This window comes from Mustela putorius, unplaced genomic scaffold, assembly GCF_011764305.1.
Source record: "Mustela putorius furo isolate JIRA1106 unplaced genomic scaffold, ASM1176430v1.1 tig00003853_pilon_pilon_pilon, whole genome shotgun sequence".
Lineage (NCBI taxonomy): Eukaryota > Metazoa > Chordata > Mammalia > Carnivora > Mustelidae > Mustela > Mustela putorius.
The window spans coordinates 62251708-62276358 of NW_025422005.1; the positions used below are offsets into that span (position 1 = coordinate 62251708).

Consider the following 24651-nt stretch of genomic DNA (forward strand, 5'->3'; position numbering starts at 1 on the left):
AAGGGTAGAGGCAGAAGCAGCCTCCCCACGGAGCAGACAGCTGGATGTGGGGCTTGATCCCAGGGCTCTGGGATCATGACCTGAGCCAAAGGCAGACGCTTAACAAGCTGAGCCACCTAGACGCCGTGAATGGGGAGTTTGACAAAAGCGATAAAATAAAAACAAGGATAAAATGGGGCTGGAGAAGAAACACCAGCATTTGCACTTACATGAGAATCCAATACCAAGTTGATGCATAGTCTTCAAATACTTTCATTCCAATTGCCCTTGCATCAAGGATTTTATTGACACGACTGAATTCAAAGGAGGAAAAAGTCAATTATTTTGACTGCCACTAAACAGAAATGTTCTTGTTATGATAAAAGGGGTTTTGCAAGATGCTGTTCAAAACATATTTTTAGAAACCATTTATCAAGAGGCACTCCTTCCCCAGCCACCACAATATGTGAGATGTCACTTTGGTATACTACAAAGGCAGCTATAGCCACACACAGAGAACGTGGCTTTCAAGAATGGTGAACAGATCCCTTTTCAACATATGTGACATGTCCTCAATACTGCAGAAATTTCACTGTAAGAAATGAATTTAAATAAGATCAGTTCTTAGCTTACAAACTCCATAGAGTCAAGAATGACCATCATCCTTAATTCGCTTTCCTAATCCTCTGACAGCTGTTGCAGGAAGGCACCATGGAGCACATCCAGAAAAGTGCACAAATCATTACTGTCCAGTTTGACGAATTATCAGAAGTGAATGTACTGTGTAACTACAACACTGTTGTCCCTTTCCCAGTGGCCCCAGTTACAAACACCTCCTCCTTCCACTAAGGTAACCACAGACCTGACTTTTGTGCTAATAATTCCCTGGTTTTCTTTTTCAGTTTTACCACTTCCCTATGCATCACTGGGTAATTTCATTTAGTTGCACTTGGTTTTGAATTTTTCTATCAGTGGAACTGCACTTGTACTATTATTTTGTGATTTGGTTCACACAGATTTATAGTAGTGAAATCCATCATGTTGCTATTACATTTGAAATATGCAGGGCCTACTGTATTCTACTTGGACTGCTAAACTCTTTGGAAGAGAAAAACATTTTTAGAGTATCTTTATGTTTCACTTTTAATTCAACAACTGAGCTATACAATGATACTCTGTGCACACATGGGACTTTACCTGCCCAGAGAATTATATTTCCCTATAACCTGAAACATCATGATGTGTATGCAAGGGAAAGAGTAAATTGACTTCCTTGTAGTTAGTACATAGAAACATTACCATGGTTGTCTTGACTTTCTTAAGGCCCTCTTCCCTTTAAGACATCTGGCAGTTTCATAATTTTAGTCAATTTTTTTGAATGGTGATTTAAACATCATCTTTTTATTGTGTTCCCTCAACAAGTACATTAAGGTCTTTCAACATGCTTACGGAAATTTCATTTCTTTATCTGTTGATAATGAAAGATTTAACCATTTAAAAAAAACATCATTGCACTTTCTAATTCACTTTGGCTTCTCCTTTATCTGTTTTTCTTAACAATACTTACACCAGGGTCTCCAAATCACAGTGACATGTGTATTTCATAATAATGCATATTCTTCCTCTATTACCCTTAACCTAATGGAAGTTTTAGTTTTGTGTACAGTAATAGGATTCATCCATACTGAAAATAAGAATGCAAACAAACATACTTTGCAGCTGTCCTGAGTTCTATAGCATTTCTTGTTTTTCCACTTCCATCTTCAAATGTTGTTTTATTTCCTACTGTCAAAGTGCCATTTTTAGTAGTGAAGTCAGGGAAACATCTCTGGAGAACTGTAAAAAAAATAAAATTATGGTAGTTATTTTTCTACTTCTTCTATGTTCTCCCTTTCTTAAGCTTTCTGTTATTTATAACCAAATTCTTGCTAGACAATGTATAGGCATATTGCTCAACATTGTCCATTACTTGATGGTCAGAAGGTTTTCTGACGGTTCTCAGACAGCTGTAGAAAGCAAATATGATCACAGTCTGAAGCTACACTCTAAACTTGTTATTTTACTCATGGTACATTCATCAAGTCGCTAATAAGTAAGATGCACAGCATAGGTTTTTTAAAAAAAGAGTAATACGGATAACATCTCACATGGTAAAAAAAAAATTTAATAAAAAGGCTATATTTACTTGTATGACTGAGTTTCTTTCTTTTTTTTTTTTTTTAAAGATTTTATTTATTTAAGAGAAAGAGGGAGAGAGAGAGAGGGCAGTGGGGAGGGGGAGAAAAAAGGGAGAAGGAGACTCCATGCTGAGCAGGAAACCAGGTGTGTGTGTGGCTTCATCCCAGGACTCTGGGATCATGGCCTGAGCTGAAGGCAGATGCTTATTAGGCTGAGCCCCCCAGATGTCCTGAGTTTACTTTTTTTTAAGAATTTTTTTATTTATTTGACAGAGAGATAGAGACCACAAGTAGGCAGAGTAGCAGGCAGAGGAAGAGGAAGAAACAGACTCCCTGCTGAGCAGGGAGCTTGATATGGGGCTCTATCCCAGGACCCTGGGATCATGACCTGAGCTGAAGGCAGACGCTTAACCACCTGAGCCACCCAGGACTTCTGAGTTTACTTTTTCTTTAAAAAAAAAAAAAATATATAGATACTCCTTGACTGAAACCTTGAAAACTGGAGATTAGTGAATAATTTCTTGAAAAATAAGGACTATCTCAAACTTCAGGCCATTAAGACAACTGAAATTTTATTTGTGGAGTCTTAATAATTTGTGTCTTCCAGCTTTCTCATTTACCTGGTTTTTTGGAGGGACTGGAAATAGAAATTCTAAAGCTATCAAAATGGCCCACACTTTGTAGACTAGCATAATTCCTCAGAAGATTTACTTCACTGTTCAATTTTCTATACACTTACTTTGATTAAATAGAATCCTTGCTTCTTTACATACCTGTATTACTAAAAATATTTTAAAACCCCAATTTTAAATCAAGAGGGAAGAGAAATCAGAAGTGGATCATTTTCATATTTTTTCTTACAGGAAGCATCACAGATTTGCTGGACTTTTCAGGGAATTTAAGCTTGAAAATATTAAAGTAGTTGATATAGGGAATGAAGAAATAGGTCTTTACCAAGACTTTCCTGACCTTTTGGGCTTAAAATGATCTCCTGTCTACCTACTTTGATCTCCTAGAGCATTTAAAATAAGGCTGAGTCCTTCAGTATCTTCTCATCTTTTTCTGATTCTTCCCTGGCAAATTTGACATAGTAGTCTCTACCAGCTGCTTCTATTACCTCTCAATCCAATCACATGCTGTCCCCACCACTCCAAAGAAATTTTCCTCCCAGTGATCCCAATAATCTTTTAATGGCCAAAACCTCCAAATATCTTTTAGTAATTATCCTGCTTGAACTCAACCATTATCTAGCACAGTGTTTGGTATATAGTAGAACTCAGTCAATATTCGCTGTTAATTGAGCTAACTTTTCTGAGTCTTTGACATGGTAGACAAACCCTGTCTTTTGAAACTCTCTTCCTTTGGCTTACATACCCAGGCTCTCTCCTGCCTCCCTTTAGTTTTACTGTGCATTCTTTCCTTTGCCACGCCTTATAATAGGACTCTTTCCACCCACAGAGTCCTCCAATCCTATTCTGGGCAATTTTATTCAGTTAACTCCAATGGCGAAATATGTCCATTATATATTTGAAAAGTAGAGAAAATAAGAAGGAAAATGCAAAACAATACATAGTCCTACCACCCAAAATGAACTCTAACATTTTAGATTAGTTTCTTTTTAGTCTTTCTCTGCAAGAAAATTTTTTGAGAGTCATAACCATAAAATAAATGCAGGGTTTCCCCTTGTTTCTTCTTTTTTAAAAAATATTACTTATTTCTTTTCATAAACTATTTAATAAATGAATTTTATTTGCTATATACTATTCAATTAAGTAACATGTTTAATTACCTATTGGGGGAATGAGCACCACTGTACTATATTCATTTTTGTATCCCCAGTGTACATTTTATATTGTGTGATTTAAACAGTACACTTGTAAGGGCAGGGATGTTTTATATTCTTATGCCTACTATATCTTCAGTGACTAAGGATTCATTTTTATCCTTTTGTAACATTATTCTTGGCAGCATGAAGTTGTTTGAAAGACCTACATCTTACATCAGGGTCCTCAGTGACCCAAAGAAAAGGGAGAGGGGAACGTAAGGCATTGTGTTTGGCGGTAGCTACTTCAATGGTACCTGACTTTCTACTCAAATAGAAAATGGCACATGACCTTCTACTCCAATTGAAAAAAGAAAGAAGAGAGGAAATGCCCACAGTCTTGCCATCTCCAAAATATCCATACTATTTTGGCATATTTCTTTCCAATATTTTTCTTTGAATAGCTTTTTTTGTTTATTTTAATTTATACATTAAATTATTATAGTTTATAGTAATTTATATATAATTATATTATAATTACATAATTTATAATTATAAAATATCATTATAATGTACATAACATTTTATTAACATTATATTACATAGTACTTATATTTAATAACTCTAAAATATTCCATTTAATGAATACATCATCATTTATTTAAGCACTTTATTGCTCTTGGACATAAGAGTATTTCTTTTAATTTTCTTTTTTTTTTCTCTTTATTTTTAGTTCTTCTGAATAACACTGTGATGGGCATCTTTACGTAACATTGTTTCTCTTGGGTTAGGATTATATTTGTAGGAATGGAATATTAGTGATTGTGTAACTTTTTAAAAAAGAAAATGAAATGAAGTTTATATAAACTTTAAATAAAATTTATAAATATTAAAAATATAAAATATCGATTGCTTTAAGAGATACATAAATATTTCAAATTTCAAATTATGGGACAAGTTTATGTCCCACCATCACACCCCGGGCAACTTCGGAACAAACTCTTTGGCTGAATTCAGGGGTGAGAGTATGCAAGTTTATGTCTGTGCACTTACATGTGCTTATAGAGCACATGTAAGTAATCAATCTGGGCTTTTAGAATCAGTTTTTAATCTTTTCTGTGTATCTTGATGCAGTAAAACCCTAAAACTAACAGATCTCCTGTAGAAATGTCTCTGGCTGGAGTCAGGAGAATGGGCTTTAGCTTTGGTTTTCTCCTAATTAATTCTGGGACACTGGGCCAATCATACAACTATTCTTGTCTTCAATTTTGTCAACAGAGAAATTAGGGAACTGAATTAAGTAACTTCTTATATATTCTAAGATAAGATAAATAATAACCACTTACATGGTTTGCTTGGAAAAATTGCTGTTGGACAATCATCATCCAGTAAGACTTGTGAGAGAGTCTAAAATGGAAGGAAGAGTATATTAACATTTCAAAGGCTATGTAATGACAACTTTTATTCTCAGTATAAAAATTGTGTCCTTCGAAAATTTAACTCCATAATTATCTTATTATTTCATGTTACTCCCCTATAAGAATGATTTTAAGATTATCATACACACATACTTATTTGACAAATTCTCTAAAATGTTCTAACTGTAGTTCAATCAAATCAACAATAATAAAACCAGACACACTGAAGTCAAGACACAATTTTGAAAGTGTGTATCTATGTCTTAGTCACATTTTGAGTCTCTAATTCTTCATTTTTTGTTTTCTGGAAAAACAGCATCTTCTCTAAGTTAGAAGCCATTAATACTATTTAAATTAATGGGGCTTTAGAATTCCTTCTTAAGTCCCAAACCTAGGTAGGGTTTGAGGATTTTATTCTTAAATGAATAATTATCAAATTGAGTTTGGAAGTAAAATTCTACTTGTTACTAAGTCATGGATCTTCATCACCACATTAATGAAATGATAATATTAATATTGCCATTAGTTAGCTCCTAGATCTTGATGACAGGGTCCAGCCAAGTAGAGAATTTGTTGGTTTCAGGGAATAGTTAAAGCTAAAGGTAACTTACCAGGCTTAAGAGTTTTGAATAATACCCAAAGTCTACACGATGATATGCTATAAATGGTGCATGTAAATTTGTATGTACACATGCATTTGTGTCTTAATGGAATAATAAATAATAATTTCCTAGAGGATTTAGGAGCTTGTCCATTACAAATGCTCATCTTATACTTGAGATTGAAACAAGAGTTAAAGTCTTCTTTTATATAAAGTCTAGTTTTAAGTTTAAACACTCATACCTTCACAGGCTTAACAAAAGGGGATTTGCAGAATTGGCTGTAGTATGTCCAATAGTGTTTGTTTTTTCTGTATGAAAATTGTATTTCCATGTAGGTTAGAAACTTTTCTGGGCACTTGGAGACACAGATCTGGGAAGAAAAGGAAAACACAGTGGTGGAGACTCAACTGAATTGAATAAACCAAGGAAGTATCTCTAAGATTAGACTTCTAAGCTATCTACCACTACAAGAAGCAAAGCACCATTTTCCATCAAAGAAACTTGCATCAATTTTCTAATTTATGTAAAAAATAAAATTTCATGTAATAGTTATCAATCTCTACTTCTTGCCTTTTGACAATGATTTGTGTTAAGACAATAGATGTTGTACAATGACGGCTTGTTTTTAACATCTGAATAATTGTAGATCTACTTGTAGCTGTAGAAATAACATATCCCACCCAGTTTTAATCAATGGTAATAACTTGTACAATTACAGAACAATATCACAACCAAAAAATTGGTATTGTTACCACCCACTAACCTTATTTAGATTCTACCAGTCTTACATACACTCATTTATTTGTGTGTGTATGTGTGTGTGTGCATCCATGCATTTACATTTCTATGCAATTTTATCATGTTTAGATTCATGTGACCACTACCACAGGACAGTGATGGATTTTTTTAATAAAATATTCCCTTATTAGTTTCTGAGTTAGTAGATAAGAGTATAATGCAAGATTAATTTTTCGCAAGATTAATTTTGCCTGTGTAGTTTATGTATATTCAGGGTTAGAATCTTGCTTCCTTTCCTATATATGAATAAAATTGTCATTAAAAATGCTCCAAATATTGATAACTTATGCCACTAATAACTATCCATGTCAGTGAATTCTCAACAATTCTCAAAATATAATATTGGACTTACTACTATAAGAAAATAACAAAACTGGGACTATTTGTGGCACTCATTATTATAGTCTTTTACCAACAACACCAGCCAAATGTGGGCAGAGAGTTCACCAATGCAATTATTTTACATTAATGACTTTAGAGGGCCTATTAATACCAAACCAGATCACTGTGACTACTAGTCTACAGAGCCATTGTGGAGTGACTGAAATCTAAGTACGGACTCCACAGAGAGAAAGCAGAATCCAGAAAGATACACTCTATCAGTTTTACTTTTGTTTGTAATTTAAAAAAACAAAAAGCAAAAAACAAAGATCCCATTAAGCCATCAGAGTTGCAGTCCCTAGACATTTTCTCCCCCACCTTTTGGTTCCTCCTTATGAAAGTCTTCTCAGCTCTGACTTGCTCCACAAGCCTGCTGTAATTTGTTAACTTCTCACTGGCCAGATTCTAGCTCAATCCATTGGCAGCTAGGTAAAAACACTGCTGCTTAGCTGACAGCTCTTCCCCATTATTTGGGTCATGTTTCTACTGCACACAAAAACATTTGGTGTCAACTCCACAGCTAAGGGAAGAGTTAGAAAACTAAATAGATATGTCAAATCTCACCGTTAATGTTGTTTTGTAGTAGCAGCAGCAGCAACTGAATTTCTTCTACAAGTTCTGACATGGCAAACAACCTGTCTCCACATTCACACCTCTGTATGTATCTCCTCTGTGACAGTTACTCATATATACATAGGCATTCATGCGCAGGTGTGTGTGCACACGTGCACACACATACACACACACACCTCTAGAGGAAATATTTAAATTTCACAGATTTTTCTGCAAAAGCTGAAGTACTGTTTAGGGACATTCAAAGCCCCCAAGAGGCTCACTTTTTTTTTTTTTTTTTTTTTAAAGAAGGTTAAGGTTAGGGGCGCCTGGGTGGCTCAGTGGGTTAAGCCGCTGCCTTCGGCTCAGGTCATGATCTCAGGGTCCTGGGATCGAGTCCCGCATCGGGCTCTCTGCTCAGCAGGGAGCCTGCTTCCTCCTCTCTCTCTCTATCTCTTTGCCTGCCTCTCTGCCTACTTGTAATCTCTGTCTGTCAAATAAAATAAATAAAATCATAAAAAAAAGAGAAGGTTAAGGTTATCATCAATACAAATGTCAAAATTTCACTCTGATTGGAGCTAAGCTGACTGAGTAAACCTTTAACATATTGGAAGATACTTTACATTTAGACTTTGACAATAATATGGTTTGAAACATAACTTCACTAGTTCCCCTCTCAGGTAGTTTTAAATGGATTTATAAAACGAATACTGAAAGTACTAATGCTTTCACAGGCCTTAAATGACAATAAGAACTACTGAGTTGGGACCATGATTTCTATATTCCTAAATACACACACACACAATGTATACTCCATATTAACAGTGCTGTGTATGCAACGTATACAAGAAAGTAATTACGATGGTAAAAAGTGGTTTGTTAAAGAGAAGCACATCAAATTTCATTCCAGACACAAACGAGCTTTAAAATACAATATAGCAACTTCTCTTTACTCTCTCCCTCTAGCAGACCAATTTGTTCATTTCAAATACGATGCTGATTAGTAGCAATCAACATATAATTAGCCAAAAATGAAGGTCACATTGAGGCACAGTATCCTAATTGATCACAGTCTGTCCTCTAAACGCTTGTGACACATGTCTGGACTATGCTGGCAGTTAACAAAAAACATAATGCATAAAAATATGGCTTGGATCAGTAGATAGACTAATGCCTGGCAGACTAAAAGCAAGTCTCCATGACTGGCAGCAAAAATACATTCTGACTCATTCTGCCTCTTTGTGTGACCACAAAGGGCACTTAAAATATAGTTCTTCATCATTATTTTTAAATCTGCAATTCATATACTTTAACATTCTAATACAAATCAGAATTTGCTGAGTAGAAGAGCTATCTGTAGGTGAAAACACTACATTTGCTATGAAAAAAGCATGATCTAGAGGGGTACTTTACATAAATGTAAATAAAATGTACATGGGTATATTAAAAAAAAAATCTGTACAAAGATATTTTTGTTTCCTCATGGGAATAATGAATCTGTACAGTGGAAAATTTCCTAGACTGGGAGTAGGAAGATATTAATTCACTCATTTATTCCTTCAACAAATACTTATTGATCATCTGCTCGGAGCCTGTTCTAGGCACTGGAAACACAGTGAATAAAACAAATAAAATTTTTGCCCTCAAGCTGTTTAATTTCTAATAGAGGAGAGATGGATAACAACAAATAAGTATAATTGTTTGTTATAAGATGGTAATAAGTGCTATGGAGAAAAATAAGGCTAGAAAGGTTAGAGGATAAAAGGTAGCTGAGTAAGATTCCATCTTTATTTTATTTCTTTTCAATGTTCCAAAATTCATTGTTTATGCACTACACCCAGTGCATAAACTCCATGCTCCATGCAATGTGTGCCCTCCATAATACCCACCACCAGGCTCACCCAACCCCCCTCTTCCCCTCCAAAACCTTCAGTTTTTTTCTCAGAGTCCACAGTCTCTCATGGTTTGTACCCCCCCCTCCGATTTCCCCCATCTCACTTCTCCTCTGCATCTCCCAATGTCCTCTGTATTATTCCTTATGCTCCACAAGTAAATGAAACTATATGATAATTGACTCTCTCTGCTTGACTTATTTCACTCAGCATAATCTCTTCCAGTCCCGTCCACATTGCTACAAAAGTTGGGTATTCATCCTTTCTGATAGAGGCATAATACTCCTTGTATATATGGACCATATCTTCTTTATCCATTCATCCGTTGAAGGGCATTTTGGTTCTTTCCACAGTTTGGTGACTATAGCCATTGCTGCTATGAACATTGGGGTACAGGTGGCCCTTCTTTTCACTACATCTGTATCTTTGGGGTAAATATCCAGTAGTGCAATGGCAGGGTCATAGGGAAGCTCAATTTTTAGTTTCTTAAGGAATCTCCACACTGTTTTCCAAAGTGGCTGCACCTACTCGCCTTCCCACCAACAGTGTTAGAGGGTTCCCCTTTCTCCACATCCCTTCCAACACTTGTTGTTTCCTGTGTTGTTAATTTTGGCCATTCTAACTGGTGTAAGGTGGTATCTCAATGTGGTTTTGATTTGAATCTCCCTGATCGCTAATGATGATGAACATTTTTCATGTGTCTATTAGCCATTTGTATGTCTTCTTTGGAGAAGTATCTGTTCATGTCTTCTGCCCATTTTTTGATGTGATAATCTGCTTTGTGTGTGTTGAGTTTGAAGAGTTCTTTATAGATCTTGGATACCAGCCCTTTGTCTGTACTGTCATTTGCAAATATCTTCTTCCATTCCATGGATTGCCTCTTTGTTTTGTTGACTGTTTCCTTTGCTGTGCGTAAGCTTTTGATCTTGAGGAAGTCCCAAAAGTTCATTTTTTCTTTTGTTTCCTTTGCCTTTGTTTGCTTTTCCTTTGTTTTCCTTTGCCTTCTTTCATATCTTGAAAGAAGTTGCTGGGGCTGATGTCAAAGAGGTTACTGCCTATGTTCTCCTCTAGGATTTTGATAGATTTCCTGCCTCACATTTAGGTCTTTTATCCATTTTGAATTTATCTTTGTGTATGCTGTAAGAGAATGCTTGAGTTTCATTCTTCTACACATAGCTGTCCAATTTTTCCAGCACTATTTATTGAAGAGACTATCTTTTTCCCACTGTATATTTTTTCCTGCTTTGTCAAAGATTATTTGACCATAGAGCTGAGGGTCTGTATCTGGGCTCTCTATTCTCTTCCACTGCTCTGTGTGTCTGTTTTTGTGTCAGTGTCATCCTGTCTTGGTGATCACAGCTTTGTAGTAAAGCGAGAAATCAAGGAAACATGATGCCCCCAGTTTTGTTTTACTTTTCAACATTTCCTTAACAATTTGGGGTCTCTTCTGATTCCATACAAATTTTAGGATTGTTTCTTCCAGCTCTTTGAAAAATGCCAGTGGAATTTTGATTGGGATAGCATTGAAAGTATAGATGGCTTTAGGCAGTATAGACATTTTAACAATGTTTATGCTTCCGATCCTGAGTATGGAATGCTCTTCCATCTTTTTGTGTCTTCTTCAAATACTTCATGAATATTCTGTAGTTCTTTGAGTATAGATCCTTTACCTCTTTCATTAGGTTTATTCCCAGGCATCTTATGGTTCTTGGTGCTATAGTAAATGGAATCATTCTCTAATTTCCCTTTCTATTTTTTCATTGTTAGTATATGAGAAAGCAACTGATTTCTGTACATTGACTTTGTATCCTGCCACATTACTGAATTGCTGTATGAGTTCTAGTAGTTTGGGGGTGGAGTCTTTTGGGTTTTCCATATAAAGTATCATGTCACCCGCAAAGAGAGAGAGTTTGACTTCTTCATTGCCAATCTGGATACCTTTATTTCTCTTTGTTGTCTAATTGTTGTTGCTAGGACTTTTAATACTATGTCGAACAAGAGTGGTGAGAGGGGGCATCCTGTGTTCCTGATCTCAACGGGAAGGCTGTGAGCTTTTTCCCATTGAGGATGATATTTGCTGTGGGTTTTTCATAGATAGATTTTATGAGGTTGAGGAATGTTCCCTCTATCCCTATACTTTGGAGCATTTTAATCAGGAACGGATGCTGGATTTTGTCAAATGCTTTTTCTGCATCAACTGCGAGGACCATGTGGTTCTTCTCTCTCCTCTTATTGATTTGTTCTATCACATTGATTGATTTGCGAATGTTCAACCATCCTTGCAACCCAGGGATAAATCCCACCTGGTCATGGTGGATAATCTTTTTAATGTGCTGTTGGATCCTATTAGCTAGGATCTTGTTGAGAATCTTAACATCCATATTCATCAGGGATATTGGTCTGAAATTCTCCTTTTTGGTAGGGTCTTTGCCTGGTTTGGGAATCAGGGTAAGCCTGGCTTCATAAAAAGACTCTGGAAATTTTCCTTCTGCTTCAATTTTTTGAAACACCTTCAAAGAGGTGTTATTTCTTCTATGAAATAGGTGTTATTTCTTCTATGAAAGTTTGGTGGCATTCCCCAGGGAATCCATCAGGGCCCGGGCTATTGTTTTTTGGGAGGTTTTTGATCACTGCTTCAATCTCATTACTAGATATCAGTCTATTCAGGTTGTCAATTTCTTCCTGGTTCAATTTTGGAAGTTTATAGTTTTCCAGGAATGCATCCATTTCATCTAGGTTGCTTAACTTATTGACATATAACTGTTGATAATAACTTCTGATGATTGTTTCTATCTCCTTGGTGTTGGTTGTGATCTCTCCCTTTTCATTCATAATTTTATTAATTTGGGCCTTCTCTCTTTTCTTTCAGATTAATTTGGCCAATGATTTATCGATCTTATTGATTCTTTCAAAAAACCAGCTTCTAGTTTCGTTGATGTGTTCTACTCTATTTCTAGTTTCTATCTCATTGATCTCTGCTCTAATCTTGATTATCTTCCTTCTTGTGTGTGGAGTTGGCTTAATTTGTTGTTAATTCTCCAGTTCTTTAAGGTAGAGAGACAGCTGGTGTGTTCTGGAATTTTCATTTTTTTTAAGGGAGGCTTGGATGGCTATGTATTTCCCCCTTAGGACTGCCTTTGCTGTATCCCATAGGTTTTGGACCAAAGTTTATTCATTCTCATTGGTTTCCATGAATTGTTTAAGTTCTTCTTTGATTTCCTGGTTGATCCATGCATTCTTAAGCAAGGTGGTATTTAGCTTCCAGGTATTTGAGTTCCTTCCAAACTTTTCCTGTGGCTGAGCTCCAGTTTCAAAGCCCTGTGATCTGAGAATATGCAGGGAATAATCTCAATCCTTTGGTATTGGTTGAGCCCTGATTTGTGATCCAGTATGTGGTTTATTCTGGAGAAGGTTCCATGTTCTCTTGAGAGGAATGAGTATTCTGTTGTTTTAGGGTGGAATGTTCTGTGTGTACCTATGAGGTCCATCTGGTCCAATGTGTCATTCAATGCTCTTGTTTCTTTATTGATTTTCTGCTTCGATGATCTGTCTATTACTGAGAGTGGTGTGTTAAGATCCCCTACTATTAATGTATTCATATCAATATGGCTCTTTATCTTAACAGTTGTCTTATGTAGTTGGCTGCTTCCATATTGGGGGCATAAACAATTACAATTGTTAGATCTTTAAGAATGATATAATGTCCTTCTTTATCTCTTACTACAGCCTTTAGTTTAAAATATAATTTATCTGATATGAGAATCCATATCAGATGGATATTTTCTTTCTACCCTCCCCCCCTTTTGTTGAGGCCCATTGGCATGAAAGATGCTTCTCCATCCCTTAAATTTCAGTCTGTATGTATCCTTAGGTTCCAAATGGGTCTCTTGTAGACAACATATGGATGGGTCCTGTCATTTTTCCAATTTGGAACCCTGTGCCATTTTATGGGAGCGTTTAGACCATTCACATTGAGAGTGATTTTGAAAGATAAATTTTTATTGACATCATGTTGCCTGTGAAGTCTTTGTTTCTATAGATTGTCTCTGTAAATTTCTGTTCTATGACACTCTTGGATTCCTTCTTCTTTTATAGAACCCCCCCCTTAATATTTCTTGTAGTCTGGCTTGGTAGTCCCATACTCTTTTAAACTTTGCCAGTCTTGGAAGCTCTTTATCTTTCCATATATTTTGAATGTCAGCCTTGATGGATAAAGTATTCTTGGCTGAATGTTCTTCTCTTTTAGTGCCCTGAATATGTCTTGCCAGCCCTTTATGGCTTGTCAAGTTTCTGTGAACAGGTCTGATGTTATTCTGATGGACCTGACTCTGTACATAAGGAATCTCTTCCCCCTCGCTGCTCTCAAGGGATCTTGTCTAAAATTATGATTCATCGGTTTCACAATCAAGTGTCTTGAGGTCTTTCTAGATTCATTGATTTGAGGGGTGATCTTTCCACCTCTAGGACAGGAACACTGGTTCCATTCCCCAGATTGGGAAAATTTTCATGGAGAATTTGTTCAGGTATATCTTCTAGTCTTCTTTCTTTCTCCTCCCCCTCAGCGACCCAATAATTCTGGCTTTGGAACATTTCATGGCATCATTTATTTCCCTAATTCTGTTTTAAAGGCTTCTAAGCTTTTTGTACCAGGCCTCCTCCTGATCCTTTTTCTCTATCAGTTTGTCTTCTAGATGATTAATTCTATCTTCTGCCTTGGTTACCTGCACCTGAGAGAGTTCCATGCGGGCACTAGCCAGTGGCCTCTAGGACTGGCCAAGAGTCGGAACACTCCCAGCCTGGGCTTTAAAATCTCAGCATGCTATCTCTAGTTGGGATCTCTGGGGAGGTCTGGATCCCAGACAGCAGTCCCAGCAGAGGCTGCACTGGAAGTGGACTCCCCGGACCAGTATCGCTTATGGTTTTAGTGGCACAGGGGTGCAGAGACAAGCAGGTGCTTTGGATGATCCCCGAGACAGTGGCTGGGGATGTGCACTGCCTGTGGGAGGTAGCCCGGCTCAGCGGAGTTTGCAAAAGGGGATTCTGTGTGTTCTGGACAACCCAGAGAGAAGCAGACTGAGGCTTCTCTCTGAGATGGAGGTCTGGGTGCAGTTTGCTTTCCATTAACCCTCTGAAAAGCCACAAAAAGCTGCCAAAGGGAAAAACAAAAACAAAAACAAAAACCCCAGAGAAGAAAAGCCTGAAAAAAACGGTTTCCACAGAGCCTAGCACCTTGATAGGGAGCAGGAGGACTCAACCCAAGCAAGACTGACTGAAAAGCAGCACGGCAGGCCCCTCCCCCAGAAAGCCAGCCAAAAGAACAAGAGGACAACCATCACAGGGTCCCCATAAAACTGTAAAACCCAAATATCAGGGGAAAACAAGATATTAAGCTCCCAGTATTGCCCTAAAACCTGTTATTTCATAGATACAACTTTTATTTTTAATTCATTCTCACTATTCTTATTCTTTTTAATTTTTTAACCTATTTACCATTACAATGAGTTTAATATAACATATTCCATAATTACCTTTTAACTTGAACTTTTTTCATACATATACCTGCGTTTTTCTTTTGCTTTTCTATTTTTTTAAAATATACACATAGATATAAGCTTAAGGTAATCCTCTTTCCCTAATCAACACTACCCCTATATATAAATGAGTTTTAATCTCTCTTTATCTCTGGAAAGCTGAGTCCTTTAACAAAGATATCAAGATACACCTAGGAAGAATCAAAGTAACCTTCCTTGGGCACAATGAGGATTTATAACCACCCTCTCATCTTTTTCTTCCATCCGTGTTTCTGTGTATTTGTTTTGTTCTAGTATTATATAAATCTTATCCTAGGGGTTCATTTTGGCTGGGTTCTTTTTCTTTTCTTGTCATTTACTTTTGTCGGTCTTTTTGTTTGTCCATTTTTGTTTGTATACCTTACAAACCTTAGCTTTGGGGCCCATTCTGGCTGGGTCTTTTCTTTTTGTTTTCTGTCTGTCTGTCTGTCTCTCTCTCTCTTTTTCTTTTTTCTTTCTGTTTGGTAATGACTTCTGATTGCTCGGAAGCATTCCAGGGTGCACCTTTCCTGGATCATGGTTGATATATTCAGCTACACATCCCCTCAACCACCTCTCACCAAAATGACTAGGAGGAGGAATGCTTAACAGAGGAAAAATTCAGAGACTGTGCCCTCTCCATCAGAGCCATTGGATATGCACATAAACAGTATATAGGAAAGGGAATTCAGGGTAACAATTATCCAGACAATAGCTAGATTGGAGAAAACTATTAATGACAGCATGGAATCAAGTAAGGCAGAAGTGAAATTGCCCAGGAAGAAGTTAAAATTGCTATCAATGATATCCAATCTTATCTAAATTCTCTAACAGCTAGGGTAACCAAGATTCCAGTTTTAAATGGGTAATCAAGGGAGGCCCTAAAAAAAAGGTAACATTTGAGAAAGATGTGAAGACTATTCATCAAATCATAGTCATTTGGAGAAAAAGTACTCTAGGTAGAGAGAATAGCAAAGTCCAAGGCTCTGAGGCAGGAGGACTCCTGGATCCTTTCACAGACAATAGATGGGTAATATAACCCGAGTGCAGTGAGCAGAGAGAAAGTAACAGCAAATGTAGTCAAAGGTGGACAGACAGTGAAGGATCCTGTAAGGCCACTGTTAAGACTTTGCTTTTAATCTCAGTAACCTGGGAAGTTATGGGGACAAGGCCTAAATGAAAGAGAAACATAAATGTGACATATTTAATAGGATCACTCTAGCTGCTGAGTAGAAAAGAGACTGTAAGGGGTAGAAATTAGGGCAAGGATAGAGTCAGAGAGACCAGTCAGAAAGTCATTGAACTAATGCAGAAAAGAGATGATGGTTTTATGAAAAAAGGAAGAGATGGTGAAAACTAATTTGGTCTAGGCATATTTTGAATGGAGATCAGAGGAATTAGCTGAAGTACGAGAGAAAAAGAGGAATGAAGAATTGATTCCATGGTATCTAAAGCTGGCCTTAACTGAAAGAGGGAAGACAGCTACGATGGGAAAATAGTTTAAAGGATAAAGTCAGAGGCTAGGAATTGAGTTTTAGAGATGTTAAATTTGAGATACAAACTAAATATCCATGTAGAGACATTGCACAGGTGGTTGGATATAAAGATCAAGAGATTAGGGAGCAGATTTATCTGGAGATATAAATTAGGGAGGGCAGCATATAGATGATGTTAAAACCATCAGACTAGATGAGATCACCAAAAGAGTAAATGTAGATTTTGAAAATGACTAAGCTTGGTGATGGGAGGGAACTCCAACATTTACAAGGTGTTGGAAAGATGAAGAAAACCCAGCAAAGGAGACTAACGAGGAGTATCCAGAGAGTTGGGAGGAAACCTAGAAGCATGTTGTGTCCTAAAAGCCAAGTTAAGAAAGTGTTTTAAAGAGGGCAGCTTTACTGAATTCCTGTATAAGTTCTAGCAGTTTTGGAGTGGAGTCTTTTGGGTTTTCCACATATAGTATCATATCATCTGCGAAGAGTGATAATTTGACTTCTTCTTTGTCGATTTGGATGCCTTTAATTTCCTTTTGTTGTCTGATTGCTGAGGCTAGGACCTCTAGTACTATGTTGAATAGCAGTGGTGATAATGGACATCCCTGCCGTGTTCCTGACCTTAGCGGAAAAGCTTTCAGTTTTTCTCCATTGAGAATGATATTTGCGGTGGGTTTTTCATAGATGGCTTTGATGATATTGAGGTATGTGCCCTCTATTCCTACACTTTGAAGAGTACTCATGAAAGAAATTGAGGAAGACACAAAGAAATGGAAAAATGTTCCATACTCCTGGATTGGAAGAATAAATATTGTGAAAATGTCTATGCTACCTAAAGCAATCTACACATTTAATGCAATTCCTATCAAAGTACCATCCATCTTTTTCAAAGAAATGGAACAAATAATGCTAAAATTTATATGGAACCAGAAAAGACCTCGAATAGCCAAAGGGATATTGAAAAAGAAAGCCAACGTTGGTGGCATCACAATTCCGGACTTCAGGCTCTATTACAAAGCTGTCATCATCAAGACAGCATGGTACTGGCACAAAAACAGACACATAGATCAATGGAACAGAATAGAGAGCCCAGAAATAGACCCTCAACTCTATGGTCAACTAATCTTCGACAAAGCAGGAAAGAATGTCCAATGGAAAAAAGACAGCCTTTTCAATAAATGGTGCTGGGAAAATTGGACAGCCACATGCAGAAAAATGAAATCGGACCATTTCCTTACACAACACACAAAAATAGACTCAAAATGGATGAAGGACCTCAATGTATGAAAGGAATCCATCAAAATCCTTGAGGAGAACACGGGCAGCAACCTCTTCGACCTCTGCCGCAGCAACATCTTCCTAGGAACAACGCAAAAGGCAAGGGAAGCAAGGGAAAAAATGAACTACTGGGATTTCATCAAGATCAAAAGCTTTTGCACAGCAAAGGAAACAGTTAACAAAATCAAAAGACAACTGACAGAATGGGAGAAGATCTTTGCAAACGACATATCAGATAAAGGACTAGTGTCCAGAATCTATAAAGAACTTAGCAAACTCAACACCCAAAGAACAAATAATCCAATCAAGAAATGGGCAGAGGACATGAACAGACATTTCTGCAAAGAAGACATCCAGATGGCCAACAGACACATGAAAAAGTGCTCCATATCACTCGGCATCAGGGAAATACAAATCAAAACCACAATGAGATATCACCTCACACCAGTCAGAATGGCTAAAATCAACAAGTCAGGAAATGACAGATGCTGGCGAGGATGCGGAGAAAGGGGAACCCTCCTACACTGTTGGTGGGAATGCAAGCTGGTGCAGCCACTCTGGAAAACAGCATGGAGGTTCCTCAAAATGTTGAAAATAGAACTGCCCTATGACCCAGCAATTGCACTATTGGGTATTTACCCTAAAGATACAAATGTAGTGATCCAAAGGGGCACATGCACCCGAATGTTTATAGCAGCAATGTCCACAATAGCCAAACTATGGAAAGAACCTAGATGTCCATCAACAGATGAATGGATCAAGAAGATGTGGTATATATACACAATGGAATACTATGCAGCCATCAAAAGAAATGAAATCTTGCCATTTGCAACAACATGGATGGAACTAGAGCGTATCATGCTTAGCGAAATAAGTCAAGCAGAGAAAGACAACTATCATATGATCTCCCTGATATGAGGAAGTGGTGATGCAACATGGAGGCTTAAGTGGGTAGAAGAAGAATAAATGAAACAAGATGGGATTGGGAGGGAGACAAACCGTAAGTGACTCTTAATCTCACAAAACAAACTGAGGGTTGCCGGGGGGAGGGGGTTTGGGAGAAGGGGGTGGGATTATGGACATTGGGGAGGGTATGTGATTTGGTGAGTGCTGTGAAGTGTGTAAACCTGGTGATTCACAGACCTGTACCCCTGGGGATAAAAATATATGTTTATAAAAAATAAAAAATTAAAAAAAAAAGAATCACAATATCTAACACTGTGTGTCAAATATAATAAGGAAGTCAGAATCACATTACCCATCACCATATATGAAACCTCAATGTGTGAAAATTTGGCTGAAAATTGTTCATCCACCATGTTTATTTACTGTATATCAGTTTTGAAACTATTTTTTATACAATGTATTCCTACAAATGCTTGAACTTCAAAAATATTTCCTACAAAACTTAACATGGTGAATCACAAGAGACTATGGACTCTGAAAAACAATCTGAGGGTTTTGAAGGGGCAGGGGGTGGGAGGTTGGGGTACCAGGTGGTGGGTATTATAGAGGGCACGGATTGCATAGAGCACTGGGTGTGGTGAAAAAATAATGAATACTGTTTTTCTGAAAATAAATAAATTGAAAAAAAAAAATAAAGAGGGCAGCTTGAATGAACAATGCTGTTAGATCAAGTAAATGTGGAAATGAGAATTAGCCATTTGTTTAATAATACAGAGTTCAGTGGTATCACTTGGAAAAAATTGGTGTAGGAATAAAAGCCTGAATGAGAATAGAGGATTTAGATTCATTGAATAGAGACTATTGTTCTGAGGACTTGTGCAAAAAAGAGGTACAGAGATATGAAGCAGTACCTGGAGGGTGGGGTGTGTGGGATCAAGGAGAGAATTCTTTGAGACAGAAGAAATAACAGCATGTTTTATACTGATGGAGATGATTTAGTAGAGAAGGAAAAGTGGTAATTAAAAAACCCAAGGGCACCTGGGTGGCTCAGTGTGTTAATCCTCTGCCTTCGGCTCAGATCATGATCTCGGGGTCGTGGGATCGAGACCCACATCAGGCTGTCTGCTCAGCAGGGAGCCTGCTTCCCCCTCTCTTTGCCTGCCTCTCTGCCTACTTGTGATCTTTCTCTCTGTCAAATGTATAAATAAAATATTAAAAAAAAAAAACCAAACAGAACATTTCTGGAGTGCTATGCTTGAATGTGTGATAAAATGCACAAACGGATGGGCTGACCTTAAGAGCACATGCAGTTCATCCACATTATGACAAGGAAAAGCTGAACAAATAAATGAACACAAATGATGACAGGTAGGCAAGAGGATATTACTGTAGGAGCTTTTAAGAGTTGTCTTCTGAACGCTTACACTTTCTCAGTGAAATAGGAAGAAAAGTCAGAGGTTGACAAAGAGATTGACACAGAGTTCTTAGAGGTTTAAGAGGAAAAGGTGTGAAATTGTTTTCTAGAAGGCTAGTCTAGTGAATAGACAAGGGGTTTGTAGCATGGTTGTGGGATAACACTAAGGGCCCACTGAGATTAGTGGTTCTGAATCAGAAGAACTATTATATATGTTTTCTCCAAAAATTCACAGCTGCCTGCATTTAGACATAGAATAGGCAGAGAGTTGCACTTAGCTAAGGATTGAAATTTTTTAAGGAAGTCCAACTACTTGGGAGGGGAAAAAGGAATTGAGGGTTTACATAAGGGAATGAATTTAAAGAGGAGTCATGAAATCTAAGACAGAGATGGAAATGAAAACATGAGGGAACTAAGGGATACTGTGAAAGGGTTAACATTAGGGATTTGTAGGTCCCAGGGAAATAGAAGGATTGTAATTGGAATGTTAGAGGGACTGAGATGGTCAGATATAGGGATGTTTGAAATTGAGATTATGAAGGGTGGTAACTACTGATATGAAGAGTTCAAATATTTGATCTTGGGAGTGGGTGGCTGTGATAGAAAATGAAGTCTTGTGATAGAGGTAGTCACAGAACTAAGAGCCAATATCTCAAGTTAGCTTTTGTCTCAGCAGGAAATAAGATATCAAAATTCTTTGAGAGAAATGAGGAAGAGAGCAAGCAAGCAGATTTACAACTAGATCAGAGAAGATCTTTGGGTGTGATTTACTAGTACATGGAGCAAAGAGGAAGCAAATAAGGTAGAAGCCTATTACATTTTTGAGGCAGTTATGCTGCCAAAGATTTCATGACCTAATATGAAAAGGCCTTTGACTGTTAAAATAATCTCTGACGTGCTAAATTTGCACAACAGGAAGGGAGCTTCAAAGTTCTATGGCCCTCAAAAGAGCATATATCTCCAATGCTCAGCAATGATGTGGTCTGAGGATAGTAGACAGGAAATAACCTTCCAAGTAGTTGAGTAAAGGACCATAGGATGAAATGGGGAATATAATGCAGGTTGAATAAGAATGTTTTCCAGTGCCATGCACCAGAAACCACTGTGCATTTATCACTCCTCCTTTTCCGATCTGGAGTTGTATTCTAATAGTCTGAGCCTCATTCTCCATTGTGCATTCAATGTAAAGACCTTAAAGAGGACTTACCACCCAGAGATCCTTGGACTTTGGGTTAAAGATAGTACTCAGTGGGATGCTGGGTTATCTCCCTTGGGAAGAAGAACATTCTGGAGGAAAGAGGGATAGACTATGGAAGACCCAACTAACTGCCCATTGAAGTCTGTGCTTTATCCCACAGTGGCATTCCTTTAGTCCTTCCTTTGCACCTAGGTGTGAACATATAAAAATAATAATCATGTTGTTTAAGTAGAAATGCAATGCAAGAACACTTCGAAGCCAAGGATTTTAAGAGCAGAGATGCTCGAATAGCCGGAGGAATGTTGAAAAAGCAAGCCAAAGTTGGTGGCATCACAATTCCAAACTTCAAACTCTATTACAAAGCTGTCCTCAACAAGACAGTATGTACTGGCATTAACACAGACACATAGATCAATGGAACAGAATACAAAGCCCAGAAATAGACCCTCAACTCTGTGGTCAACTAATCTTTGACAAAGCTGGAAAGAATGTCCAATGGAAAAAAGAGAGACTCTGCAACAAATGGTGTTGGGAAAATTGGACAGCCACATGGAGAAGAATGAAACTGGACCATTTCCTTACACTACACACAAAAATTGACTCAAAATGGAAGAAGGACCTCAATGTGAGAAAGGAATTCATCAAAATCCTTGAGGACAACACCGGCAGCAACCTCTTCCCCCTCAGTCACAGCAACTTCTTCCTAGGAACAACACCAGAGGCAAGGGAAACAAGGGCAAAAATGAACTATTGGGATTTCATCAGGATCCAAAGCTTCTGCACAGCAAAGGAAACAGTTAACAAAACCAAAAGACAACTGACAGAATGGGAGAAGATCTTTGCAAACGACATATCAGATAAAGGACTAGTATTCAAAATCTTTAAAGAACTTATCAAACTCAACACCCAAAGAACAAATAATCCAATCAAGGAATGGGCAGAGGACATGAACAGACATTTCTGCAAAGAAGACATCCAGATGGCCAACAGACACATGAAAAAGTGCTCCACATCACTTGGCATCAGTGATATACAAATCAAAACCACAATGAGATACCCCCTCACACCAGTCATAAAGGCTAAAATTAACAAGTCAGGAAATGATAGATGCTGGCAAAGATGCAGAGAAAGGGGAACCCTCCTACACTGTTGGTGGGAATGCAAGCTGGTGCAGCCACTCTGAAAAACAGCATGGAGGTTCCTCAAAAAGTTGAAAATAGAGCTACCTTATGACCCAGCAATTGCACTACTGGGTATTTACCCTAAAGATACAAACGTAGTGATCTGAAGGGGCACGTGTACCTGAATGTTTATAGCAGCAATGTCCACAATAGCCAAACTATGGAAAGAACCTAGATGTCCATCAACAGATGAATAGATAAAGAAGAGGTATATATATATATATACAATGGAATACTACACAGCCATCAAAGGAAATGAAATCTTGCCACTTGTGACAATGTGGATGGAAACTAGAGGGTATTATGCTTAATGAAATAAGTCAATCAGAGAAAGACAGTTATCATACGATCTCCCTGATATAAGGAAGTTGAGAGGCAGTGTTGGGGGTTTGGAGGGTAGGAAGGGAATAAATGAAATAAGATGGTATTGGGAGGGGGACTAGCCATAAGAGACTCTTATTCTCACAAAACAAACTGAGGGTTGCTGGGGGGAGGGAAGCAGGGAGAGGGTGGTTGGGTTATGGACACTGGGGAAGGTATGTGCTATGGTGAGTACGGTGATGTGTGTAAACCTGGCAATTCACAGACCTGTACCCCTGGGGCTAATAATACATTATATGTTAATAAAAAAAATAAAAAATTAAAAAGCAGCAGGGATGCTTATTTGTCTTATGTTTCCTTCTGGCAGGTAGATACAGATGATAAGGTCTTAAGGCAGAGCGACCAGGTGAAAGGAGTTTGGAGAAGAGCTGCCTACTGACCACAAACACCAGCCTTATACTGTAACATGACCAGAAATAAGCTTTATTGTGTTAAGACACTTAAGAAACTCAAGTTTATTCATTATACTAGCTAGCTTTGCTCTTCCTAATACTGACCTTGAGAAAAAAATGCCACTTCTCAGGACAGCAGTTTGTTCATTTTATAAAATTAGGTGGTCAAAGAAAATCTTTAGTGATACTACAATAATTAATCCTGCCTTATTTTGATGGTATATAAACAAACATGTGCTCATACTTATGTCTTCCTATCTTCCATAAATTTATCATTAACTATACACACTCAGGATTCAAATGGAATTGCTTATTCTTTTATCCAAGAATGTTCAAAATTGAAACACATTTTCTGCCTTACCTGTGTAGTAGGGCACTGTAGGTTTACCACCACGGAAGGACTGGTACAGCTGAACAAGTTAAAGTAAAACAAAATGGTCTTGTTCCTGTTAAGAAAACAGCATAAAATAATCTTTTTAGTGATGGTGGAAATAGTCTATATCATTTCAGACCCTGTACACCTTTAATATAATGACCTTTAAAACTTGGCTTCATTTTCCCCAAATAGCTACAATATAGTCCATAACTCCCCTTTAAGCTGCCTAACATTCAAAACTTTTTGTAATAATAAAAAATTGAAATAATGAAATTGTCCATCAACAGTAGATTAGCTACAGAATTTTATGTCCACAAGGAAGACTATATTACCATTGAAAATAATATTGAAAAAATGTTTAACAGATGGGTAAATTCACAATACATTAATTTTAGGAAGCAGGTCACTAAAAAGTATTAAAGTATAATTAGATTTTAGTTTTTCAAAAACAGATAAAACATATGTAGAAACAAATTAATATATATGAATAGCAGGATAATATGTTTAGTTAATTTTTGTGCCTTTATGGATTTTCTAAAATAAAGGTATCACTTTGGTGAACTAAAAAAAGATAAATAAATTCAGTGAGATGTTCTGTTTGAAATTGTGGGCAGTAGCATAATAATGAGGCAGGGTGATATTCACTATCACTAGCATTGAGTGGAATAGTAATCTGCCATTTAGCAATCCATGATTCTCTTTTGAATCTCAATTTCATCTGTACAATGGGGGATAATATCAGCCCTACTAACTTCACAGTTGTGTTGGAAGGACATAAGAGAATATGTAGTGAACTCAAGACAAGTGGCTGTCCAACTCCAATATATATTTCTAAAATTTGAAATCTTTGTTGAAAATCATGATTCCTGACTCTTCCTCAACCCTTGAGAATTCTGGAATTCACATTTTTCCCCCTATTCTC

The 24651-nt window shown here is 37.3% G+C and overlaps 1 protein-coding gene across 3 annotated transcripts in view; it reads right to left on the bottom strand.

The window, feature by feature from the left end:
- SLC44A5 (solute carrier family 44 member 5) overlaps positions 1-24651 on the bottom strand; it is a 393241-nt gene that overhangs the window by 49317 nt on the left and 319273 nt on the right. For all 3 annotated transcript variants that reach the window (XM_004758176.2, XM_004758174.2, XM_045064731.1), the window contains exons 7-11: positions 23715-23799; positions 6180-6308; positions 5265-5325; positions 1692-1815; positions 210-293 (exon numbers count right to left, since the gene is read on the bottom strand). In XM_004758176.2, coding sequence (XP_004758233.1) covers positions 210-293; positions 1692-1815; positions 5265-5325; positions 6180-6308; positions 23715-23799 — 483 coding nt within the window. The remainder of the gene's footprint in view (positions 1-209; positions 294-1691; positions 1816-5264; positions 5326-6179; positions 6309-23714; positions 23800-24651) is intronic.